This window comes from Microtus pennsylvanicus, chromosome 18 (genome assembly GCF_037038515.1).
Source record: "Microtus pennsylvanicus isolate mMicPen1 chromosome 18, mMicPen1.hap1, whole genome shotgun sequence".
NCBI classification, from domain to species: Eukaryota; Metazoa; Chordata; class Mammalia; order Rodentia; family Cricetidae; genus Microtus; species Microtus pennsylvanicus.
The window spans coordinates 2,858,701-2,885,118 of record NC_134596.1 but is presented as its reverse complement, the minus strand read 5'-3'; the positions used below and the strand labels follow the sequence as shown (position 1 = coordinate 2,885,118).

The following is a 26,418-nucleotide window of genomic DNA, read 5'->3' as shown; positions in this document are numbered from 1 at the left end:
CTAGCTCTTGTGGACCAGGCTGGCCTCGAACTCACAGAGATCTGCCTGCCTCTCCTCCCGAGTGCTGGGATTAAAGGCACGCACCACCACCACCACCACTGCAAGGCAGGGGCTCTATCTCCGACCACACCCCAACCACTTGGGATTTCCAGGCAGAAGCTCTACCCCTAAGCCACACCCCCAGTCCCTCTCTGGGAGATTCAAGGCTACATTCTTATTCTTTCTTTCTTCTTTCCTTCCTTCCTTCCTTCCTTCCTTCCTTCCTTCCTTCCTTCCTTCCTTCCTTCCTTCTCCCCCTCCCTCCCTCCCTCCCTCCCTCCCTCCCTCTCTCTCTCTCTCTCTCTCTCTCTCTGTTTTTGAGACAGGGACTCTCTTTGTAAACTTGACAAGTCCTGGAACTGTTCAAGCTAGCCTTGAACTCAGAGAATTGCGTGTTGCCCAGGACTGGGCGTTGCCCCTTCCGAAGTCACAGGACTTATCTCCTAGACCCATTCTGGGCTTGTTGGAGATTAGAAAAGCCTGTCTGGGTTGGCGTTTTGCTCGTGACGAGAACAGAAATGGACCCTTCGAATTCCCTTCGCCACAAAATTCTCAATAGCGATTGGGCGGCTTTTCTTTCTTGTTTTGTTTTTTGTTTTTTTTTTTTTGGATTTTTCGAGACAGGGTTTCTTCGTAGCTTTTTTGCAATCAGTCCTCAGCTGTGGTGGTAACTGGTTTTTGCCTGGGTGACTTCCAGAACTGATGGAGGAAGCAATTTTTACTTTATGACCACTTAATGCAGACTGTCTTAGGCACTGTGGTTCAGGGAGGGAAAAAAAAAAGATCAGGTCTACAGAGCTAGTTCCAGGACAGGCTCCAAAGCCACAGAGAAACCCTGTCTCAAAAAACAAAACAAACAAAAAAAATCAACCTATATTTAAAAATGTTTAAAAACTAAAATAGTAATTCCACAGTTTTCTTCCTCTGAGCTGTGTAGTCTTGGGCAAGCCCTTCAACCTCTCTGGACCTCAGTGTTTAATGGGACGAACCTTTAGGGGCAGTCCCTTCTCTCATGGATGATAGGTTTCCAGACAAGTCATTTTCCAGGTGATTTATTTATTTATTTATTCTGGTTTTTCGAGATAGGGTTTCTCTGTGTAGCTCTGGCTGGCCTTGAACGAACTCACAGAGATCCACCCGCCTCTGCCTCCCGAGTGCTGGAATTAAAGGTGGTGACCGCTGGGCTCCAGGGGGTGTTTTTAGGGAAGGAAGAGGGACTGAAGCAGTCCGGGATGCAGAGGCGGAGAGGGGCCGGGAAGAAGGGGGCGCCTGCGTAGTGGACACCTCATAGTCCATCGCCTCGCCCAGCCCCTCTCTGCAGCAGGGAATTGCAGGCAGCGCTCCACCTATCGCAGCTCGGCTGCCTGACAGCTCCTCTTTCTCCTTCCTTTTCTATAGGCCGTTGCCCTCTGCCCATCCCCTCACAGCCGCCCCTTCGAGGGCGGAAGTATAAATCGTCCGGCGAATCCGCATAGCCTTGCGGAGCTCAATCTCCTCACCCATTGGTCTTCTTTGCTCGAGGTTCCGCCTCCTCCGGCGCGTTCCCCAGCCTCTTCTTACTCCCCGCCCTGCTGTCGGGGAGAAGACTGTCCATCCAATTAGCGTTAGTCTCTGCCCTGCGGGGGGCGGGTCCAGAGTCTCTAGGGCAACGCCTCCCGCCGCCCTGCTCCGAACGGAAATAGCCCGGTCCTGCACCAATCAGCACCATGTGTCTTTACTAGTTCTCCAATAAGAACGGGAGGAGGGAGGGCGTTCTATTGTGAGCGGCAGGGCGCTCAGCCAGCAAGCGGCGGCGGTTCCCGGATGACAGCCCGCAGGGGCGGGTCCGAGGCGGGGCGTCGGCCTGCAGCCAGCCCGCCGCCAGCCCGCCCTCCCCCGGCCGGCTCCTCGGCGCCGCCTGGGGTCCTTTCCGCCCGGTGCCGCCCGCCAGCCCCGTGCCCGTTCGGCCAGGCCTAGAGCCGAGTTCTCCGCCATCATGCCGGCTGTATCCAAGGGCGATGGCATGCGCGGGCTCGCCGTGTTCATCTCCGACATCCGGAACTGTGAGCTCACGACCGGGGCCTGGGGGGTCACGCGGGTACCGGGCGGAGGGAGCGGGGAAGCGCGGGGGTGTCCTAGCGGGAAGAACCGGGGCGGCGCGGGCGGACGTGGCGGGCGGAGGTGGAGGGGATAGGGCAGCGGGCTAGGTAGGTCATTCAGTGCTATCCCGAGCCTGTGTGGAGAAAATCAGGGACGCTAAAGAAGGGGGAGGCCGGCGACCACCCACGGCCAGGGGCTAGAAGTTGGGGAACAGCCTCGGGACCAGAGATGATACAGTGGGAGATACCAGAGGAGTCAGAAATAGAACTGCGGGGGGGGGGGGCGGGCAACGGGACAGAGAGGAAGGTGAGGGGACAGAAGGACCAGTGATGGAAGTGGGGGGACTGCAGAGGAACCAGATATGATAAGTGGGGGGTGACACCATACGGCCTATAGATGATAAGGTGGGAAACACAGAGGAACAGCACAGAGATGGTGGGGGGAGGGGGCAGAGGACCAGAGGTGGAAATGGGGGACAGCAGAAGGTGAGGTATGAAAAAACTCCAATGGGAAGATTGCTTAGGAGACATGGAAGGCATTTGAGAGCCTACATACGGGAAAGAGGGAGTATAGTTGTAGACTTGGGGAAACCCAAGACATCAGCAGGGCCTGGGAAGGAATGGTGTTCATGATAGAGGCAGACCCCTAGGAGGAGGGCAAGGCATCTGGAAGCTCTGGGGGTGGGTGAAGTACGTGCCCTGCGAAGGAAAGGGGTCAGGGAACAGGGCAGGCCTGGATTCGAGCTTGCTTTGGTTTATCATAGCAATATGGGGGCCATGATCCCTTCTAGGAAGTGTTGTAATGATGGGCTGAGCTGGCTGCTGGGAGCAGATGTTGGTGTCTGGAGCTGCCAGGAGCCTTCAGACACCCCATCCACAGATGTGGTAGTCCAGACCTGGCTTTGCGTTTGAAGCTCACCCCCATCACTATGTGACCTTGAATAAGGGACTTCACTTGTCAGTTTCTTCATCTGTCAGGAGAGGCTGCTAATGGCTTCTTCATAAGGGGTGTCTGGGCTGCTGGAGCGCGAGGCCCACACTATGAGGTCCTAGGCGAGGCCCTGGTAGTTGCTGTCAGCTTTAGGAGCACCTAAAGAACTGCTCCTTCACGCTGCTCAGGGGAGGATCGTGAGCACAGGAGCTGCCAGCAAGTGGGAAGCTGTGGATTCCCTTAGATGAGAGATGCTTCGGACCCAGGGAAAAGAGGTAGAGTCGGGAAGGATTATAGATTTTGGCATGGGTACCTGCTAAAAATGGGTGTACTTGGGGCTGGAGAGAAGGCTCAGCAGTTAAGAGCACTGCTCTTGCAGAGGACCAGTCTGCACATGACAGCACCGACATGGCAGATCATGCCTAACTCCAGAGCCTCTGACAGCCTCACACAGACATACATGCAGGCAGAACATAATATGAAGTAACAATAAATTATATGTAAATGGGTGTGCTTTATCTCTGATAACTATTGGGAGCATAGCCCTCTGCACCCTTTGGGACTTAGTTTGTGTGTCTGAGCTCCATTCCTTGTTAGGAATGTGGCCTGCAGAGATTTGCTTATTCCTTTATTTGACAAATGCCTTTGATTGCTCCTGTGTATATGTCCCTATTTGAAGTGCTGGGGTTACAGCTATGTAGAACTCCAGTCTTGGACTGTGGCTCAGCAGTAGAGCACCTGCCCAGCAGCTCCCAGTGAAGAGCTGAGGGCATAGCTTGATAGTCCAGCACCGGCCTAGTGGGAACAAGCTCCTGGGTTCCATCCCTAGCACCACAAGACAAAATAACCCAAAAATCCACATTCAAAAGGGATAGAAAGTACACAGAAGGGACACAGTGTCGTCTGCCCATGGCTGGTGCTGTGGAGAAGGAGTGTTGGGATGGAAAAGGTGCAAATGGTGGCTTGCGTTTGAATGGACTGAAACAATGAGGAGCAAGGAGTAAGTACTGTGTTCTAGAGAAATAGGGTCCATGCAGGGAGATAATGTGGTCAAAGGTCTTGAGGTTGCAGCATGCTTAGACCAGGTGCACAGGACATGAGCAAGCACTGAGGGACGCTGAGCACTGTGGCACTTCTGTGGCTGGCCTGAGAGCTTTATGATGCTTTTGAGCGGAGAAGGGCAGTGGCTCACTTAATTCCTCTAGAACAGGCATGGTGTGCATGGTGGGAATGTTCTGGCATGAGGGTGCTGAGTTCAGGAGGAGGCTGGCTCAGGCATGACCATGTCTCACGAAGAAAATCAAAACTGTTGAATTACTGTTCTGGCTGCTGTGAGAGTAGACTTGAGAAGTTAGGGTCGCAGCCAGGAACCAAATCAAAGGTGTCACAGGCCTCTGGGCTCAAGAAGTGGCCAAAGGAGTGAGAAAGGGACTGCTGAGATGTGGGCAGAGCAAAGCACTGGCGTGGTACACCTGCCAACCTAGCATCTGCCAGGCTGCAACACCGGGATGGTGAGGACAAGGATCACAGCAAGATGTGGCTCAAAAAAACAAAAAGAAAAACAAAACAAAGCAACCCCAGGGGGCTGGAGAGATGGTCCAGCAGTTAACACTTGTAGAGAACTGGTGGGTTTGGTTCCTAGTACCCACATGAGGTGGGTTACAACTGCCTATATCCAGTTCCAGGGAATTTCGCACTTTCTGGTCTATCTGCAAGGACACATGCATCCATATGTCCAGGCACACACATAAGACCACCAACAAAAGGATTGGTCAGGTTTAGGTCAGCCATGTGCTGAGTGGCTGGTGTGTTTCAAGCCCTGTGACAGACAGCTCTGGGGTGCAGTGACAAATAAGACAAATGAGTGTGTGCGCCTGTGCAGCTGTGACCCCAAAGAGAGAAGGGCCTTCGAGCAGATCACAGCTGTCCTCACGGATGAATGTGTCTGTATGGTCTGAGCCACGTCAGACAAGAAATGCAAACAGCTGGGCTGGAGCTCACATCTGTCATACCAGCTATTCCAGAGGCTGAGGCAGGAGGATTTCAAATTTACGGTCAGCCTTGGCCTGACTATATGTCTCAGGAGGTAAAGGCACTTGCTGCCAAGCCTGACATGGGTTCAATTCTTGGAGTCACGTGGTGGAAGGGGAGAACTACAAGTTGTCTTCTGCCGCCACATGCATACCTATACATATGCACATACAAATATGACGCCACATGCATACCTATACATATGCACATACAAATGTGACGCCACATGCATACCTATACATATGCACATACAAATGTGACGCCACATGCATACCTATACATATGCACATACAAATGTGACGCCACATGCATACCTATACATATGCACATACAAATGTGACGCCACATGCATACCTATACATATGCACATACAAATGTGACGCCACATGCATACCTATACATATGCACATACAAATGTGACGCCACATGCATACCTATGCATATGCACATACAAATGTGACGCCACATGCATACCTATGCATATGCACATACAAATATAACGCCACATGCATACCTATACATATGCACATACAAATGTGACGCCACATGCATACCTATGCATATGCACATACAAATGTGACGCTACATGCATACCTATACATATGCACATACAAATGTGACGCCACATGCATACCTATACATATGCACATACAAATATGACGCCACATGCATACCTATACATATGCACATACAAATGTAACGCCACATGCATACCTATACATATGCACATACAAGTGAATGTAATCATGATGTAAAAAGTCACCTTGTGTTATAGAGTGAGTCCAAAACCAGCTTGAGCAACGTGAAGACATCCTGTCCTAAAATAAAAGGTAGGGTCTGAGGCAGGTGGTGGCTCACAACTGTAGTTCCAGCATTGGAGTCAGAGACAAGTGGATCTCTGAGTTCAAAGCCAGTGTGGTCTACAGAGAAAGTTCAAGGACTACACAGAGAAACCTTGTCTGCAGTGGGTGGGGCGTCTAGAGAGATTGCTTAGCAGGTAAGAGCAATGGCTGCTCTTCCAGAGAGCCTGGCTTTGATTCCTAGCACCACATGGCAGCTCACAAACATCTGTAACTCTCATTCCAGGGCCTCTGACTCCTTCTGGCCTCTGTAGGCACTACACGCATATGGCACACAGACATACATGCAGGCAAAACACTCATACATGTACAGCCAGGAGTGGTGACACACGCCATTAGTCCCAGAACTCAGGAGGCAGAGGCAGGCGGATCTCTGTGAGTTTGAGACAACTCCAGATAATGAGTTCCAGGACAGCCAGGGCTACACAGAGAAACCCCATCAGTAAACCATCAGTCAAAGAAACAAGTAAATAGAAGGTTTAGGTGCGTAGTTGAGAGGTAGAGAGTACTTTCCTAGCATATGTGACTCCCGAGTTCCATCTCCAGAGCCATGATGGCTCACACTTGTCATCACTGAGGCAGGACACAGCCTAAACTACACAGCAAGAACTTGCCTTAAAACAAACACCTGGGGGGGGGGCTGGAGAGATGGCTCAGTGGTTAAGAGCATTGCCTGCTCTTCCAAAGGTCCTGAGTTCAATTCTCGGCAACCACATGGTGGCTCACAACCATCTGTAATGATGTCTGGTGCCATCTTCTGGCCTGCAGACATACAGACAGAATATTGTATGCATAATAAATAAATAAATAAACATTTAAAAAAAAACCAAACAGCTGGGCGGTGGTGGCACGCACTTCTAATCCCAGAGACAGGTGGATCTCTGTGAGTTCGAGGCCAGCCTGGTTTACAGAGTGAGTTCCAGGACAGGCTCCAAAGCTACAGAGAAACCCTGTCTCAAAAACAAACAAACAAAACCATAACAGGGTGGGCAAGCTGGCTCAGTGGGTAAAGGTGCCTATCGCCATGTCTGAGGACCTGGGAACCACTTTGTAGGGGGAGAGAACTGACCGGCACAAACTGTCCTCCGACCTCCACGGTGTGCCCACGCACGCATCATACACATAATAAATTCAAAGGGTGGACATCGATGATACTTTACCAAGTAGAACAGCCAGACCTAGGGTTCTGTGTGGGTGGAATGTTAGAAGAGGCTGGACCACAGAGGAAGCCGAGAAGATTGGGGCTGTGGGGTCAGGATGGATGGAGAGCGATTGCTCGAGCATACTGTCTTTTTTTGTGTGAAAGATTATTTTGGGATTAGACACTGGCGAGGGTTGCACAATTCTATGAGCAAAGAAATTAATAGGGTGAGTTCACGATGTGAAGCTTTTTGTTTGTTTCTTATTTATTTTTATTTTTTGGTGTTTTTTTAAAAACAGGGCTTCTCTGTATAGCCTTGGCTGTCCTGGAGAGCAGGCTGACCTCTCCCCACAACCCCTGACCTCAGGGTTGCACCACCGTGTCTTGATTCATACCTCTCTACATCTCACTGCACAACCCCCAGAACCCTCTCCCCCACTGGGCTGATAACAGGTGCACATGTATCTTAGCTTAAAATAAGGATGGAGCCAGGTGGTGGTGGCTCAGGCCTTTAATTCCAGCACTTGGGAGGCAGAGATAGGCAGATCAGATCTATGTGAGTTCGAGGCCAGCCTGTTCTACAGAGACAGGCTCCAAAACCTACAGAGAAACCCTGTCTTGAAAAAGCAAATAATAATAATAACAACATTAAAGGTTGGGTTCAGGTTTGGGAGGGAGGGAGCCCTCTGTCCAGGACACCAGGGAGCTCAGCAAATGCTGTGAACAGGAAGTGCAGATTCCAGGGAAAACAGATGGTCCTGCCCTCCAGAGCAGGGAAGCCTTATCTCCTATCAAATCCCTGTTCTTTTGGAGCAGGTTCCTGAAGAAGACCTTGGAGCTGGAGTGCTGACTCCCTCTGCCCTGCCCCACATCAGAGTCATTGTGGTAGTGACCTTTGCCTCGGTCCTGGGATCCAGGCCTGGGCTTCACCCTGCTCATCCTCAGCTCTGCCTTCTGCAGGTTCTGGCCCTTGGGAGGCCTTAGCAGGCATTTGGTGAAGCTGGAAGTGTCTGGGTAAACAAACAAGCCAGTCCTTCTTTCTCCCCTCCATACTGGGGATCAAGAGGGACTATTGGGAACTGAGAAGTAAAGGCAGGGGTCATCAGATGTCCCAGGTCAGCCACAGCTAAAATCAAGTCCAGTGAAAGCCTGGGCTTCACGAGTTCCTGTCTCCCACAGACAGAATAAAGTGGGGCTGGTGAGGAGGCTCAGCAGTAGAGGCCCTTGCTGTGCAAACATGGAGACCAGAGTTCTGTCCTGGGTTCTCATAAAGGTGAAGGAGAGGAGAGAACTAAGTCCACGGAGTAGTCCGTGGGTACACCTACTGTGAGTGTGTGCGTGTGTGCACACACAGATAGCTCTGTTTCTAGTGCCTCACAGCCACATGGCACATGGCCATATTTTGGCCATGGAGGAGTCAAAACAATGAGATTTTTTATGGCAATCCAGAATCTGGAAGCACTGAATGGCTTTGGGCAGGGCCCAGGCTTTCGCATTTTCTCCATGAAGGTGCCCAGGGTCCTCCAGGGCAGGGCCAGGCTGGCCCAGATCCCTTTGAGGGTAATTACAGACGCACTCCGATGCTGTTGCCTGTTTAGCCACTTAGGGAAGGCATCACCCCATACGTCTAAGCTGGACCACAAGCAGACCTCCATCAGGAAGGACAAAAACCTCAGGCGGCCCCTCCTGGGAGATGGCCCTGCCACTCCTGACCCTCCTCTCTTCATATTCGAACCCTTGAGTGGCTTGAACTCAGTCCCCATTCTCCTGCTTCCCACCCTCCCAGCTGCCTGCCTGGTCCCCACCAAGCCTTTCTGCCTGCTTCTTCCATTGCCTCATCTCTGATCCTAACTAGGAAGCCGTTGTCCCCTGTTGCAGTTCCAGCCTCCACAAGGCTTGCCTCTGTCAAAGCACTCACCGCTGTCCCTGTGTCCCTCTCCTCCAAACCAGAACTCCACCAGAGCAGGACAGGAGAAATTCCTTATACCAGCAGTGGCACCTGGGAGGGAGGGGCAGGCAGATCTTTCTGAGTTTGAAGCTAGCCTCCTTTACAGAGTTGTCCCAGCAGAGCCAAGACCACATAGCTGGCACCCTCCCATGCACCGTCAGGAAGCGGGGAGGGAGGGAGGAGGAAGACTCTTTATGAACGAGGGAATTGCTTTAAGACTCCGTGACTGACACCCTTGCATGCTGCCTGTGATGGGTAGGTCTGTCCTTAGTGCTGCACAGTCACGCTTACCAGTGTGCAGTCTGTCTAGTGGCCTCTGGCACAGTCCCAGAGCACTGTCCCCAGCCCCCGAACTCTTTGTAGGTCTGCCTTTGCCTTTCTTCTCCCTTAGTACTGGGAATGGAAACCAGGACCTCATGCAAGGGATCTCTACTAAGCCTTGCCCAATTGCACTCAGTTGTGTTCTCTCTCTCTTTCTCTCACTCCCACTCTCTGACAGGGTCTCATGCCGCCCAGACTTAGCCATGATGACCTTAAACTCCTGATCCTCCTGTCTCCACTTGCAGTGTTAGGGATTCCAGGTGTGCTGCACCGAGTCTGTGCAGTGCTGGGATCGAACCCGGAGTCTATGTGCTAGGCAAGCATTCTACCAGTTGAGCTACACTCCTAACTTTGTTTTTAAGTTTTTGAAATAGTTTCATTCTGTAGTCCTAGTTATCTAGGACTAACCTAGAATGTATCTGTCCTGCCTCGGCCTCCAGAGTGCTGGTTTATAGGCTGCAGCTTTCACCGCCAGCTTCAGCTCTTTCACTTTTCATCTTGAGATAGAGCCTCACTAAGTAGCACAGGCTAGCCTTGAACCCACTCTGGCCCATGTTGGCCTTGAACTTGTGATTTCCTGCACTCAAGTCTCCCAAGTAACTCCATCCATGCCTGGCTTTTGTTTTCTCATTTGCAGACTTTATACTTCGGTTTTTAAATTAAAGTGTGTGTGTGTGTGTGTGTGTGTGTGTGTGTGAGAGAGAGAGAGAGAGAGAGAGAGAGAGAGAGAGAGAGAGAGAGAGAGAGAGAGAGAGAGAGATTTTTGTTTTTATATTTTGAGACATGGTTTCTCTGTGTAGCTTGGGAGTGTGACCTGGAACTTGCTCTGTAGACCAGGCTGGTCTTGAACTCACAGATCACCTGCCTCTGCCTCCTGAGTGCTGGGATTAAAGGCGTGCTCACCACTGCCCAGCCATGTCTGGATGTTTTGCCTGCTTGTGTGTATATGCAGCACTTATGTGCCTTTGGGCTTCGGAATAGTTACAGATGGTTATGAGCTACCATGTTGGTGCTGGAAATTGAACCCAGATCCTCTGGAAGAGCAGTCAGTGCTTTTAACTGCTGACCCTCTCCAGCTCCTCCTTCTATTATTTCAAATTAAAAATGTATTTATCTTTGTTTGAGGCAGGGTTTATCTATGTAGCCCTGACTGTCCTGGACCTTACTGTGTAGACCAGGCTGGTCTCAAACTCAAAGAGGTCCGCCTACCTCTGCCTCTGAGATTAAAGGAGTGTACCATCAGTCCCAGTAGGTGATTTATCTTTATGTTTATAAATGGTTTTCCTTCATGTAAATATGAGCACAATGTGCATGTCTGGTGCCTGGAACTGGAGTTACAGATGATTGTGAGCCACCCTGTGGATTCTGGGACCTGAACCTGGATCCTCAGAAAGAGCAGCAGTGTTCTTGACCATTGAACCATCTCTCCAGCCCCTCTGAGTTCTTTTTTATAACCGAGTTATCAGTTATGCCAAGCTACTGTCTGATAGATGTGGACAGTTTAAAGACTAAAGAAGCACACACGCTCACTTGGATAGATGACTCTCTCTGTATCGGTGAGTTCAGGTCTGGGGTTTCAACCTGTTACAGACACAAAAACTCCTCTTCCTTGCCAAATTGTGTGGTGCTAAGGATATAGAGTGAAGCAGTGAGGAGCTGGCCTAGCATTGTCCAGTGAGGGGCTGGGGGTGTGGCTTAGTGAGGAGCTGGCCTAGCATTGTCCAGTGAGGGGCTGGGGGTGTGGCTTAGTGAGGAGCTGGCCTAGCATTGTCCAGTGAGGGGCTGGGGGTGTGGCTTAGTGAGGAGCTGGCCTAGCATTGTCCAGTGAGGGGCTGGGGGTGTGGCTCAGTGAGGAGCTGGCCTAGCATTGTCCAGTGAGGGGCTGGGGGTGTGGCTTAGTGAGGAGCTGGCCTAGCATTGTCCAGTGAGGGGCTGGGGGTGTGGCTTAGTGAGGAGCTGGCCTAGCATTGTCCAGTGAGGGGCTGGGGGTGTGGCTTAGTGAGGAGCTAGCCTAGCATTGTCCAGTGAGGGGCTGGGGGTGTGGCTCAGTGAGGAGCTGGCCTAGCATTGTCCAGTGAGGGGCTGGGGGTGTGGCTTAGTGAGGAGCTAGCCTAGCATTGTCCAGTGAGGGGCTGGGGGTGTGGCTTAGTGAGGAACTGGCCTAGCATTGTCCAGTGAGGGGCTGGGGGTGTGGCTTAGTGAGGAACTGGCCTAGCATTGTCCAGTGAGGGGCTGGGGGTGTGGCTCAGTGAGGAGCTGGCCTAGCATTGTCCAGTGAGGAGCTGGGGGTGTGGCTCAGTGCGGAACTGGCCTAGCATTGTCCGGTGAGGGGCTGGGGGTGTGGCTCAGTGGTAGAGGGGCTAGGGGCAAGCCCCGGGTTCAGCTCTTTGCAGAGCACACACACACACACACATATTAATTTAAAGATATTGAGTAGGCTACAGGGAGAAGTAGATGAACATTTATGAGGAGTAGAATTGGAATCACAACACTCAAGTTGGCAGTTCACACTGTTCTCACTCCAGTTCTAGGGGATCCTATGCCTTCCTCTGGCCTCCACTCCCACCCATACACAAAACAGAAGTGAGATTGGTGCTAGGTATGGTGGCATACCCCTTAAACCCAGGAGGCCAGCCAGGGCTACATAGTGAAACCTTGCGTACAAACAACAAAAACGAAAGAGAAGAAAGGGTATTGGAAGAGGCCAACCACTGTGGCCCAAGCATATATTTCTAACTACTGTGGCCCAAGCATATATCTCTAACTACTGTGGCCCAAGCATATATCTCTAACTACTGTGGCCCAAGCATATATCTCTAACTACTGTGGCCCAAGCATATATCTCTAACTACTGTGGCCCAAGCATATATCTCTAACTACTGTGGCCCAAGCGTATATTTCTAACTACTGTGGCCCAAGCATATATTTCTAACTACTGTGGCTCAAGCATATATTTCTAACTACTGTGGCCCAAGCGTATATTTCTAACTACTGTGGCCCAAGCATATATTTCTAACTACTGTGGCCCAAGCATATATCTCTAACTACTGTGGCCCAAGCATATATCTCTAACTACTGTGGCCCAAGCATATATCTCTAACTACTGTGGCCCAAGCATATATCTCTAACTACTGTGGCCCAAGCATATATCTCTAACTACTGTGGCCCAAGCGTATATTTCTAACTACTGTGGCCCAAGCATATATTTCTAACTACTGTGGCCCAAGCATATATCTCTAACTACTGTGGCCCAAGCGTATATCTCTAACTACTGTGGCCCAAGCATATATTTCTAACCACTGTGGCCCAAGCATGTATCTCTAACTACTGTGGCCCAAGCATATATCTCTAACTACTGTGGCCCAAGCGTATATCTCTAACTACTGTGGCCCAAGCATATATTTCTAACCACTGTGGCCCAAGCATGTATCTCTAACTACTGTGGCCCAAGCATATATCTCTAACACTTTAGAGGCTGATGCAGGCGTGTTGTCCCCGAGGCCCGCCTGGGCTACAAAGTGCATGTGAATACACTTAGGTATGTATCTGAGTCCACTGTGTGTCTGTACAGGCACATGTGCATGCTGGATTGTGTTGAGGTCAGAGGACAGCTTAGGTGTGAGTCCTCACCTTCCTCCTTGTTTAAGATGGGTTCTGTTTACTGCCACGCTTGCCGGTGTCATTATCGTCTCTTCACCTCCGTCTGCTGGGTGTGTGTCACTGCGTTCTGGGGACCTGAACTCCAGTCCTCATGCTTAAGCAGCAAGCCCTTCACCCCCTGAGCTCTCTCCCTGTCCTCGAAGAGGATTTTTTGGGGACATTTAAAGGGTGTGTGAATTCCTGCCATAGAGCTCCTTTTCCTTCCTTTGTGGAGCTGGGTACTTTGGTTGCCTGTGTAACCCGAGTTGACCAGCCGAGTTGATCTTCCTCCCTAGTGCTAGACCCCAGTCAAGCTGGGCTGTCAGTCAGCTGTTGAGTGATGTGCCATCTGGAAAGAATTGTCTTTTTAAAAATTACTAACTTTATTTTATGTGCATTGGCATGAAGATATCAGATCCCCTGGAACTGGAGTTACAGACAGTGTGGGCTGCCATGTGGGTGCTGGGAATTGAACCCAGATCCTCTGGAAGAGCAGTGTGGACTCTTAACTGCTGAGCCATCTCTCCAGTCCCAAACACTGGCCTTTTTGGCCTCTCCATAATAACATTAGGAAGAGACTGCATGGTCAGGAATGGAAATATCTGCACTCTGGTGGTCACCTGGAGCCACCTTAGTCACCAGCATTCTCTGGCCCTGAGGGAGGCGCTGTCCACCCTCTCAGCCACCTTCATGGGCAGCTCCCTACTTGGGCTCAGTCCCACCTCTGGCTGGTGATCTGCCTGAAACCTCCGGACTGAACCTTACTCATCTCCAGGTCCTCCTCAAATGTCCCCTCTTCTGGCTGCTTCAACCCAGATCTGATGGATTCTGGGTAGCCTCTTGGACTCAGGTGTGGCTGACTCCCCATCTACCCTACCAGGTCAGGAGTTCCCAGGACGTGTGATAAGTACTGGAGTGTCTGCTTTGGGACTGCTAGCTCATCCTTTTTGGACCTGGCCCATAGATTATCAGGAGACTGTAAAGCCAAGCAGTGGTGGCGCACGCCTTTAATCCCTGTACTCAGGAGGCAGAGGCAGGTGGATCTCTGTGTGTGCCGCCACCACCTGGCTTCACTTTTTTTTGAGAGTTTTATTTTTATTGTGTGTGCATGGGTGTTGTGTGTGTGTGTGTGTGTGTGTGCGTGCGCGTGCACCTTTGCTCTTTGAAGAGCATGGACACCTGTTGCTGGGATTCTCGGTCACTGTGAGCTGTGAGTGCCATGGTGCTCTACCCACTGAGTCATCTCTCTAGCCCCTTTTCACTTTTAGTTTTAATTTTATTCCTTTTGGGGGGGGGTGTTTTCAAGACATGGTTTCTGCCTTAACTTCCCCCCAAAATGGGAGGAGGCTGGGTATGTGCCTCGGTGGAGTGCTTGTCTAGCATGCAAGAAGTCTGGGGTTCGTCCATAGTTGAAAGCCTGAAAGCAGGAGCATGAGAAGTGTGCGGGATCCTTGGGTGCAGAGCTGATTTGAGCCTATCTTGGGTTACCCAAGACCCTGTTAAAACACTAACCAAAACCTGGATGACAGGTCTATACCAGTGCAGCAGACAGTGCTGTCTTGGTGCCTTACTGAGCCCTAGTGTAGCAGAAAAGAGGTTGGCCTTGCCTTCAGGGGCTGAACACAGGCAGCGCCAGCTGCTGCTGGTGTGACTCCGTGTTTCTGAAATAGAAAGACGCGTTCAGATCTTACTTTATCCTACCTCTGTGTACTGCTTGTGCTGCGTGTGTGTCAGCTGCTCTCCACCTTAGTGATGGAAATGGTGTCCGTGAGCCTGGAGCTTGGCAGTTCAGCCAGCCTGTCCGGCCAGCACATCCCCGGGATCTGGCCTCCACTATGCCAGCATTGGAGATGCAGATGTGTGCTTGCTTCCATATCCAGCACTGTAGGTGCTAGACTCCTCACCTCGGGGTCTCGTGTTCACCCGTGGAACCATCGCCTACTCCCAAAGTTAATTTTAGCAATGTTTCTATAACCCAGCATATCGGCAGTGCTGCCCTTGGAGTCAGTATCTTAATATTCCTTCTCTGTTTCTCCAGTGCTGGTGATGGAGCTCTGGGAGTCGGGTGCGCCCGCTAGACAAACTTGCCCACACTGCCCTTCAGGGGTTGGTTGGTTTTTTGTTTTGTTTATCCTTTGAAAGGTGTCTCACTAGCTGTGTAGTCCAGGATGGCCTCATACTCACGATCCAACTGCCTCCGTCTCCCAGAGCTGGGGTCACAGGTCACTGCTGTGATGGCCACACCACATCATCCCAGCCCCGTGTGAAGCAGCCTCAGCTTGGATGCTCAGGACACCTGTCTGCCACTGCCACACAAGCTGCAACTCTGCGATCAGGGTGCTAACCCCAGTGACTTCCTAGAGGAGGCACTGTCTGGAGTGGGGCTTGTGGGAACTGCTTGGGAATTAAGAGCAGAGATGAGGGGGCATGTGGAAGAAGATGGATGGATGCTCCTCTTCCCTCATGCACCCTGTAACTGACCGGCTGTTAGTAGAACGCTGCTGCATGCCAGGCGCTGGCTGCATCTCCTGCAGCTACTTAGGATAGGAAGTGGGAGCCGACCTGAGCCCGTGCGGGTGATGTTTGCTGTGTGAGGTAGAATACAAAGGTCTGGGGTTTTCTTTTTTCTTTTTCTTTTTTTTTTTGAGATAGGGTTTCTCTTTGTATCCTGGCTGTCCTGAAACTTGCTCTGTAGACAAGGTTGGCCTCCAACTCACAGAGATCCACCTGCCTCTGCCTCCTGAGTGCTGGGATTAAAGGTGTGTGCCAACCACTGCCCAGCCAAGGATTTTTTTCTTTAAAGATTGAATTTCTGTGAATAAGTGTTTTGTCTACATGTATTTCTGTGTACCATGTTTGTGCCTGGTATCTGAGGAGGTCAGAAGAGGCCCTCAGATCACCTGGGACTGGAATTAGATTTTTTTTTTTTTTTTTTTTGGTTTTTCGAGACAGGATATCTCTGTGGCTTTGGAGCCTGTCCTGGAACTAGCTCTGTAGACCAGGCTGGTCTCGAACTCATAGAGATCCGCCTGCCTCTGCCTCCCGAGTGCTGGGATTAAAGGCGTGCGCCACCATCGCCCGGCTGGAATTAGATTTGTGAGCTACCATGTGGGTGCTGGGAATGGAACCTGGGTCTTCTGCAAGAGCAGTCAGTGCTCTTAAACCCAGGCCCGGGATTTTCAGTCCTAGAACAGCAAAACTGGGATTGTGCCATAGGCTTGTTGTTCCAACACTCGGAAGGCTAAGGCAGGAAGATCCTAAGTACAAAGCCAGCTAGGTCTATATAATGAGGCTCTCGGGATGTAATGATAGGACTGGAGAGATGGCCCAGTGGTTCAGAGCAATTGTTGCTTTTTGAGAATACCTGGGTTTGAGTCCCAACATAACTCCAGTTCTAGGGGATTCGATGCCCTCTTCTGGCCTCCATTTGCCCAAACATGCTGGTGGTATAGACATACAGGCAAAATGCTCTTACACATGAAAGATATAATTCTAAAAATGAACTTCTTATACAGAAGGGAGTGGAAATTGTCTCTCGAAGGAAGTTGCAGGCACTGAGACCACAGTAATAGAACACTGAAGGTGGCTGGAGGCAGAGGCAGTGTATATAGTGTATATAGCCCAGAGTATGGGGAGGGTGGGAGGGAGGCAGAGAAGGCACCAGAAAAACCTGAGCGATTGCAGATGATGTTTGGGTGAGGTGGTGCTGGTGTGTCACAGTGCAGGGACATGCTCTGAAGGTCCCCACTTTAGAATGGGGCTCTGTTTAGAGGAGTTGAGTGAGTAGTGACATCTGGAGCTGTGACCCTAGGGCCAGAAGACAGGCAGCACACACAACAGGGTGCATGGAACATCAGACAGCCCTGGCCAGAGGGAATCTCTGTCATAGCAGAGGTTTAGGGACAGCATGAACCTAGGGGTTAGAGAGCTGGGACACAAGGAAGAGAGTGGTGTTGGGAGATCTGCCATCAGGTGCTGCTGCTGAGGGAGGGGACAGGAGCCGGTGTAGCTTTTCAGTCATTTGTTGGTCACAGCTCTATCGCGGGGCGCTCAGGGATGGGACAGGACAGGAGAGATGGGCCTTTGGGCTCCAGTGCGGGATATAAGCCCTGTAGTTCACGGGCCACCAGGAGGGCAGAAAGCGTAGAACCTCGCACTGGGTGCTGATGAGCAAGCTCCCAGTGAGGTGTGGGTGATGGCAGCTGGTCTACTGCAGCCTCATGTGCCTCGTCCTCTCTCCACAGGCAAGAGCAAAGAGGCTGAAATCAAGAGGATCAACAAGGAACTGGCCAACATCCGCTCCAAGTTCAAAGGCAGGCTGTGACCCAAAGCCCTGGGGGAGGGAACCAGTGTTCCAGAGTCTTCCTCACAGGGCTCCTTTTCCCTCCTCTGCCTCAGGAGACAAGGCCTTAGATGGCTACAGCAAGAAGAAGTATGTGTGCAAGCTGCTCTTCATCTTCCTGCTTGGCCATGACATTGACTTTGGACACATGGAGGCTGTGAACCTGCTAAGCTCCAACAAGTACACAGAAAAGCAGATAGTGAGTGCTGGGGGGACCAGGGTGCGTGGGATCCCTGGGTTTGAGGGAAGGAATCTTGGGGCCTATACTGCTACATGTTAGAGTTAGTCTAGTGCCTTTTAGCCACAGGCTCTCAGCTGTCCTCTCTCTACCCCCTAGGGGTACCTGTTCATCTCAGTCCTGGTGAACTCGAACTCAGAGCTGATCCGGCTCATTAACAACGCCATCAAGAATGACCTGGCCAGCCGCAACCCCACCTTCATGTGCCTGGCCTTGCACTGTATCGCCAATGTGGGCAGCCGTGAGATGGGCGAGGCCTTTGCCGCTGACATTCCCCGAATCCTGGTGGCTGGGTGAGGCACTGGGGACCACAGCAAAAGGGCAGAAACAGAACCGAGAGCCAGCTTTGCTTGTGACACCTGCCTAAATTCTCCCACCTGGGCTGTCGACCACAGTGGCTCTGTCTGTCTCGTATCACCAGGCTGCCTGGGTGTAAGGACCCATCCCCACCTGGTGGATGTGTGTCTGTCTCGCATCACCAGGCTGCCTGGGTGTAAGGACCCATCCCCACCTGGTGGATGTGTGTCTGAGACACAGCATTAGTGTCTCCCATGAAGTGGTGGTTTACTCCCTCACCTCATTCACGAGACAGCATCTGCCCTGTGCCTGCAGCACTGATGGGTGACAAGTAGTGCCACCACCAGAGGTGGACAGTCTCAGTGTTCCAGCCAGACTAGCTGCGCCAGCTGTGGCCATGAGCCCTGACTGCTGCAGCGAGCTTCTTGGCCTCCTTTCCTGAGCAGTCCACATCCGTGTGTGACCTGACTCCGACTTCCAAGGCAGCAGTGCAGGTAGACCTGTGTTCCCAAGTGCCAGAGCCCCTGAAGAAGATGCACGGTGGGCAGGGCTGGAGCTCTGCTGGGAGCATGCTTGCCTAGCCCACACCAGACCCTGGGACCCTTGGAAGTTGGGTATGGAGGCAAGAGGAGAAGTTCAAAGTCATCTTCTGACACTTAGGGAGTTCAAAGCCAGCCTGGGCTATATGAGACTCTGTTTCAAGACTAATTCTCATTTTTCTCTCTCTCTCTCTCTCTCTCTCTCTCTCTCTCTCTCTCTCTCTCTCTCTCTCTCTCTCTCTCCTCTCTCTCTCTCTCTGTTATTGGTTTTTGATTTTTTGAGATCATTTCTCTATGTGACAGCCCTGACTGTCCTGGAACTCTCTTTGTAGACCAGGCTGGCCTCGAACTCAGAGCTCCACCTGCCTCTGTCTCCCGAGTGCTGGGATTAAAGGTGTACGCCACTGCTGCCCTGCAGCCAGTGCTCTAGCCCAAGACAATATTTTACTTGTTTGTTTTTTCCTAGTAAAAGAAAAAATACACGGGGTAGTGAGCATACCAGAGGGTGGGTGAAAAGTAGCTTTACCTGGGTCTTTCTTTTCTTTTTTTCTTTGTTTTTTAAGTAATTTATTTATGTTTATTTTATCACTATTGATTGGTGTATTGCCTACATGTGTCGGGGGAGAATGTGTGTGTCAGGGGGTGTCGAGTCTCCTGGAACTGGAGTTATAGACAGCTGTGAGCTGCCTTGTGGGTGCTGGGAATTGAACCCAGGTCCTCTGAAGAGCAGTCAGTGTTTTTATTTTAAATCATGTGTAGGTGTGTCTGTGGCTGGGTGTGTGCACGTGAGTGTAGTGTTCCTGGAGGCCAGAGGCATGGGGTTCTCTGGAGGTGGAGTCTCAGGAGGGTGCGATCCACTGATGGAGGACCTGGGAACGGAGGAGCAGCGAGTGCTTCCATTACAAGGTGGGCTCCCCAGGAGCCATGCACTGCAACAGTCAGGAGCCAGTGATCATGGAGGATGTGGGTGCCTTCCACAAAGGGGCGGTGCTCACCAGGGAGTCTCTGGATGGGATGTAGTGAGCATGAGAGAGACTTTGGGGAGTCTGCCTCTGCTTCCCATGGAAGTGGGGGTGATTGGTATGTCAGGCAGGTGAACAGCGAGAGCAATGTTGTCTTTGAGAAAGTCACCGTGGCTGCTGTATCTAGAGGTGAGAGCTCTGTTTCTGGCAATATAGACAAGCGCCCCTGATGTTCTTGACAAGTGTGGCTGATCTAGGTGGAGTGGACCCTGCAGGAGGCAGAAGAACTGGAGAAGCCTAAGGCCAGTCTAAGACTCTGTTTAAAAAGGGGGGGGGCTGGATGGTGGTGGTGCACACCTTTAATCCCAGAAGGAGAGGCAGGCAGATCTCTGATTTCTAGGCCAGCCTGATCTACAGAGAGAGTTCCAGGACAAGCTCTATCTAAAGCTACAGATGCTGAGTGTGTGCACGTGAGTGCAGTGTTCCTGGAGGAACACATTTCCAGTACAGCCATATAAAAGTGCAGAGAAACTTAGTTTCAAAAAACACAAACAAAAACCCAAAACAAGAAAAAGACTTTAGTTTGGATGAGGGAGCAAGAGCATATTGGTTAATGGCGTCTTGAACTGGTCAGTTAATGAGGCCTGCACAGGCCCACACAGGCCAGCCAGGAGCAGCCGACCCTGACAAACCTGGGCTCAGGCAGGGATCTGGGGGAGCTATGTAGCCTCTGGGAGCAGAGAAAAGCTTGTCTTAGTAGAAGCTGTGGGAAGCCACACATCAAAGTGTGGGTGACCTAGAAATAAACACCCCTGGGAACTGTGTGCAGAATTACCTGTCTTCATCCTTGGCATACAGCAGTCAAGGCTGGCTGCCAGCCTGGTTTTTTGTTTGTTTGTTTGTTTGTTTGTTTGAAACAGGACTTCATGTAGCCCAGCTTGGTCTTGAACTGATCCTCCAGCTCCCACCTCCTTAAAGCTGAGATTGCAGGTATGACCGCTGCACCTGTGAAATGATGCAGGCCAGGCAAGACTGAGCACTGTCTCAGGGTCACTCCAAGACTTAGTACTGCTGTTCTGTGTGTGAGTGTTCTGCCTGTATGTGTGTATCCCGTGTGTGTGCAGTGCCCAAGGAGAGAAGTAGCCTGAAGGCGGGTCCTGAGGGTCCCAGTGTGGGTTTGTCCAGGCAGGGCCAGTATTTGGTCTGGCATACAATCGGAAAAGGATGAAAGTCCTGTCCGGGTGCAGACCTGCTGTCCAGCATTGGAAAACTGAGGCAGGATGATTAAGAATTCAAGGCCATAGCTGGGCAGTGGTGGTGCACACCTTTAATCCCAGCACTCAGGAGGCAGAGCCAGGCAGTCTCTGAGTTTGAGGCTAGCCTGGTCTACAGAGCAACCCTGTCTTGAGCAGCGTAGCCAGATCCTGTCTGACTCCTAATTGATTAGTTAGTAATTTAACCGCACTGGTCGGTGGTGGCGCACACCTTTAATCCTAGCACCAAGGAGGCAGAGGCAGGTGAGTTGGAGGCCAGCCTTGTCTACAGAGTGTGTTCCAGGATAGCCAGGACTATACAAAGAAATCCTGTCTTTAAAAACCAAAAAAGGCCAGCCTGGTCTACAAACTCATTTCCAGTACAGCCAAGACTGTTACATAGAGAAACCCTGTCTCGAAAAATAAACATAAAAAATTTTAACCTCAAAAAAAGTTTGAGACAGGGAACCCAGGATGACCGCTTCTTTGCTTTTGGTTTGATTTGCTTTTTTTTTTTTAAATGGTCCACTGTAGTCCAGGCTGGCCTTGAGCTCACTGTGTGTAGCTGAGTATGACCTTAGACTAGTCTTCCTGCTCTTCGCCTCTAGAACACTGGGGTGATGGTGCGGTGCTCTAGAACACTGGGGTGATGGTGCGCTGCTCTAGAACACTGGGGTGATGGTGCGGTACTGTAGAACACTGGGGTGATGGTGTGCCGCTCTAGAACACTGGGGTGATGGTGTGCTGCTCTAGAACACTGGGGTGATGGCGCGCTGTTCTAGAACACTGGGGTGATGGCGCGCTGCTCTAGAACACTGGGGTGATGGTGCGCTACTCTAGAACACTGGGGTGATGGTGCGCTGCTCTAGAACACTGGGGTGATGGTGCGCTGCTCTAGAACACTGGGGTGATGGCGCACTGCTCTAGAACACTGGGGTGATGGTGCGCTGCTCTAGAACACTGGGGGTGATGGCGCGCTGCTCTAGAACACTGGGGTGATGGCGCGCTGCTCTAGAACACTGGGGTGATGGCGCACTGCTCTAGAACACTGGGGTGATGGTGCGCCGCTCTAGAACACTGGGGTGATGGTGTGCCGCTCTAGAACACTGGGGTGATGGTGCGCCGCTCTAGAACACTGGGGTGATGGCGCGCTACCGTGATGGTGTGCTACTCTAGAACACTGGGGTAATGGCACGCCGCTCTAGAACACTGGGGTGATGGTGCGCTGCTCTAGAACACTGGGGTGATGGCGCGCTGTTCTAGAACACTGGGGTGATGGCGCGCTGCTCTAGAACACTGGGGTGATGGTGCGCTACTCTAGAACACTGGGGTGATGGTGCGCTGCTCTAGAACACTGGGGTGATGGCGCGCTGCTCTAGAACACTGGGGTGATGGTGCACTGCTCTAGAACACTGGGGTGATGGTGCGCTGCTCTAGAACACTGGGGTGATGGCGCGCTGTTCTAGAACACTGGGGTGATGGTGCGCTGCTCTAGAACACTGGGGTGATGGTGCGCTGCTCTAGAACACTGGGGTGATGGTGCGCTACTCTAGAACACTGGGGTGATGGTGCACTACGCTGCCCAGCATAATTCCATGCCTGTTATTGGTTTACTTTTGTGCAGATCTCAGAATGTGGTCCTAGCTGGTGTCGAATTTGGGGGATCCTGCCACTCCTCCTGAGGTTCCCCTACAATCGTGTACCACCATGCCTAGCTCAAATCCGCTGCTTGTACATGGAGCAGTGGTTTTTAATGTAATCTTGGGCGCATCCATCACCACTACCTAAATCCAGAGCAGTGTAGTCACTGCCAGAGAGAGCAATGTCTGAGCATGTCTCCACACTGTACCCCATGCCCGTTTGGAGATCACTAATCTATCCCATAGGTCTGTATGAAGAGGTCTGGTGGCTTTTTCTTGGCAAAGTGTTTTCGAATTTGTCCATCTGTAGTGGGTGTCAGACTTCTGCATGGAGCTGGGGAAACGGGTCAGTTGAGAAAGGGCTTGTGGTGCGAGCATGAACCTCACGTCCGGAATCCACAAGCCCATGTAAATAGCTGAGCATCACTTCTATAGCTCCAACCGCGGCGTGCTGTGCCAGGACAGAAGGGCGCGCCCAGCCTTATCAGTGAGCCTCAGGCTCAGTGAGAGACCTAGCAGAGAAATAAGGTTGAGCGCTGGAGGAGGTTAGCCAGCGTTGACCTCTGGTCCTCACATGCATGCACCCTGGTGTGTACATGCACACGCACGCATACACACACTATACTACACACACATCACACACACACACGCCGGACAAAGCATGTTTTATTGGTTGTCACAAACTCTACCTTTTGGCAGATGTGCTATTCTCATCTGAGTGCTGTCTGAAGTGCTCTTGTGTTGGTTCCTAGGAGTCAAACTGCTGGGTTGATTGTTGTTTTGAGACAGAATTTTGTTTGTTTCTTTGTTTGTTTTGGGGGACACAGTCTCATAGAGCCGTCATAGGCTGACCTGTTTAGCCCAAATTGTCCTTAAACTTCTTCTTCTCCTTTTTTTTTTTTTTTTTTTTTGTTTTTTGAGACAAGGTTTCTCTGTAGCTTTGGAGCCTGTCCCGGAACTAGCTCTTGTAGACCAGGCTGGCATTGAACTCACAGAGATCCACCTGCCTCTGCCTCCCGAGTGCTGGGATTCACCACCACCCGGCTATCCTTAAACTTCTAATCTTCCTGTTCAGTCTCACAAATGTTAGGATTACTTGGGTGAGTTACCAAACACATCTCCAGAGTTGTTTTGTTCTGGATCTTACATATGTCTCTGTGTACTTGAGTAGAGGTCCTCAGAAGTCTGAAGCAGGAGTAAGGTGGCTGGGAGCGAACTGGGATCCTGAGCAGTGTTTGCTAACCACTGAGCCACCGCCTTTCTTGCCTCCTGTCTTGCAGGCATCGTGGCATGTGCTGTTTTTCCCAGCTCACAGGCCACAGGGCAGACAGGTTTATGTGAATCTGAGGCTACTCTAATATACCTACTGAGTTCTAGGCTAGCCAGAGCTACATGATGAGAGACTGTCTCAAAAGAAGGAGCGAGGAGGTACTGTTCAATTACCAGCCTGACCTTGAACTCACTATGTAGTTTATAGACTGGTCTTGAATTTATTGTCATCTTGCCTCAGCCTCCTTAGGGCTAGGATGGCAAGTGTGTGTCACCAGCCACAGCTTATCACTCCTTTAAATATATTTATTTATTCATTTTTTTAAAATCTTGGTTGTTGTGCATTTAGAACTTTTTTTTTTTTTTTTTTTTTTTGGTGTTTCGAGACAGGGTTTCCCTGTAGCTTTGCCTCCCGAGTGCTGGGATTAAAGGAGTGCGCCACCACCGCCCAGCTATTTATTCAATTTTTATGTGTGTGTGTGCTTGTGTGAATTTATGTGCACCAGATATGTGCAGGACACCACGGAAGCCATTCCCTGTCCTCTGACTCCCCCTTTCCCTGCTCCCCCGAAGTCGGCTGGGTCTGGACTTACATCTGTACGCATCTTTTCTACCTGGCTGCATCTGTGTGTGGTGCAGTTTGCACCGAGCCTGTGCCTTGGTCTGTCTTCTGTCTGGGCAGGAACTGGGCAGGGCAAGGGAATCCTTCAGTCACGTGTGGTGTGGATACATGGAAGCAGGCTGGGGATGAACTCCATGGCAGGGTGTTCACCTAGCGCCCACCACACTGTTCCCATCCGCAGGGTCGTAGAAACGAGGTGGTGGTGCCCCTCATCAGTCAGGATGTAGAGAAGGGTCCTGAGCTGACCCAGCCAGGCCGTGGAGTCACACGCCTTTACCCCAGTATTTGGGAGGTGGAGGTAGGCAAATCTCTGTGCTGTCCCCACAGAGACAGCATGGACAGCGTGAAGCAAAGTGCAGCCCTGTGCCTGCTTCGGCTCTACAAGGCGTCTCCTGACCTGGTGCCCATGGGCGAGTGGACAGCGCGTGTAGTGCACTTGCTCAACGACCAGCACATGGTAAGGCGCCCGGTGCCCCGAGTGCCTGCAGCCCCTGCCCTGCTCTCTTCCCTGGTGCTGTGTCCCCAGAGCCTGTCACCTGCCCAGTTTTCTAGAAACCTTCCTACCTCCCCGACATCTCCTTCGCTGCCAGGGACTGTCCCCATCTCTGAGCCCTAGCAAGGCCCATTACTTGCCTCTATGAAAGGCCTGACTCTTGCGCCACCTGAGATTCCCAATACCCTGACTGTGCTCCTTACTCCTGACTTACCCTGATGCCAGGGCCTTCACAGTGACTCCCAGTGAATCTGTTCTGTGAGATCTCTTTACCCTTCACCTGAAGCACAGTCACCCTTGTACACTTCTTGCCCCTACCTGAGTGTCCTTGTGTTTGCCCATCCCCATCCTGGCCCTCATGCCTGTGCTCTCTGCAGGGAGTGGTCACAGCCGCTGTCAGCCTTATCACCTGTCTCTGTAAGAAGAATCCAGACGACTTTAAGACCTGTATCTCCCTGGCTGTGTCTCGCCTGAGCCGGGTGAGTGTGCTCTGTGCTCTCACATTGCTGTGGGAGGGCCACCTCTGTCCCTCCTCCTTTCCCCAGAAGGCAATCAGCCTGCGCTTGTCTGCATTGGCTTCATCCAGACTGCAGCTGCAGTCAAATGCCTTCACTTCTCAGCTTTTCCTCCATGCTGCGGGGGCTGACACCAGTGCTGTGTGCAGCTTGGCTGCTGTGGCTGAGGTGTTGAGAGCAGGAGCTGGAGCCGCCAAGCATCCCAAAGCCGTCTGCTCTTTTCTCTTTGTCTTCCTGTTCTTTCTTTTCTTCTTGCCACCTCACTGTCCTCAAAGCACCCTGGGCCTTTCTGTGTCTGAATCAGACCTGAAGGGGCCATCCTGCTGGGAGGGGAGAACATGACAGGGATGGTGTCTCAGTGACCGGCTGCCAGGAAGGCTGTGTGTCATGGAGGAAGCTCAGCATCATGGGTTTCTGAGAGGGGTCCTAGCCCAATCTGGGAGCCGGGAGAGCTTCTCAGGTGGCAACCAGAAAAATCAAAATATTGTCTGGGAGGTCAGAAGTATCTCAGACCCTTGGGCAAAGGAACACCTGTGCCACCATTCACTTTGTCCCCAGCCCCTCATTTCCCACACATGTGAATGTGCCAGGTGCCAGGCCCAAGAGGGAGCAGAGATGAGGAGACATGGTCATGCTGTTGCACAGAGTGCTGTGGGGAAGACTTCCTAGAGGAGGTCTTTGTTTGATTGTTTTGTCCCATTGCCCCAGACAGGGTTTCTCTCTGTAGCTCTGGCTGTCCTAAAACTCACTCTGTAGACCAGGTTGGCCTCAAACTCACAGAGACCTGTGTGCCTCTGCCACCCAGGGGTGGGTGCTGGGATTAAAGGTGTGCGCCACCACTGCCCAGCTGCTTGGAGAAGGATTTTCAAGGTGGAATAGGAGGTCACCCTGAGGAGAAACAGTCATACAATCTTTTGATCTTTCACTGTGTCCCTTTCTGACCTGTGTTGGACCAGGGGCCTAGGAAGGATCAGACCCAGCTCCAGACTCTTCAGTAGTTTCCCACGGTACTCATGATGCAGGAACCAGGGTAGTAAGGGCTGATGGAGGAGGTAGAGCCCAGGAATAAGTCAGGAGAGGCTCTGACCTGCCCTTGGGACTGTTACACACTGCCACCACCATCCACCTCACTACCACTTACTGCCACCACCATCCACGTCACCACCATCCACTGTCACCACCATCCACCTCACTACCACTTACTGTGCCACCACCATCCACTGTCACCACCATCCACGTCACCACCATCCACTGTTACCA

The 26,418-nt window shown here is 51.6% G+C and overlaps 1 protein-coding gene across 3 annotated transcripts in view; it reads left to right on the top strand.

Annotated features, from left to right (window-relative positions):
* Window positions 1-1,872: 1,872 nt before the first annotated feature.
* Ap2a1 (adaptor related protein complex 2 subunit alpha 1) overlaps window positions 1,873-26,418 on the top strand; it is a 33,159-nt gene continuing 8,613 nt past the window's right edge. For 2 of the 3 annotated variants that reach the window (XM_075953130.1, XM_075953129.1), the window contains exons 1-6: window positions 1,878-2,081; window positions 17,233-17,301; window positions 17,387-17,529; window positions 17,668-17,861; window positions 24,478-24,607; window positions 25,021-25,122. In XM_075953130.1, the coding sequence (XP_075809245.1) occupies window positions 2,015-2,081; window positions 17,233-17,301; window positions 17,387-17,529; window positions 17,668-17,861; window positions 24,478-24,607; window positions 25,021-25,122 (705 nt within the window). In that variant the 5' untranslated portion in view covers window positions 1,878-2,014. Of the gene's footprint in view, window positions 2,082-17,232; window positions 17,302-17,386; window positions 17,530-17,667; window positions 17,862-24,477; window positions 24,608-25,020; window positions 25,123-26,418 lie in introns of all 3 variants that reach the window. The other variant, XM_075953128.1, reaches the window with a different exon arrangement.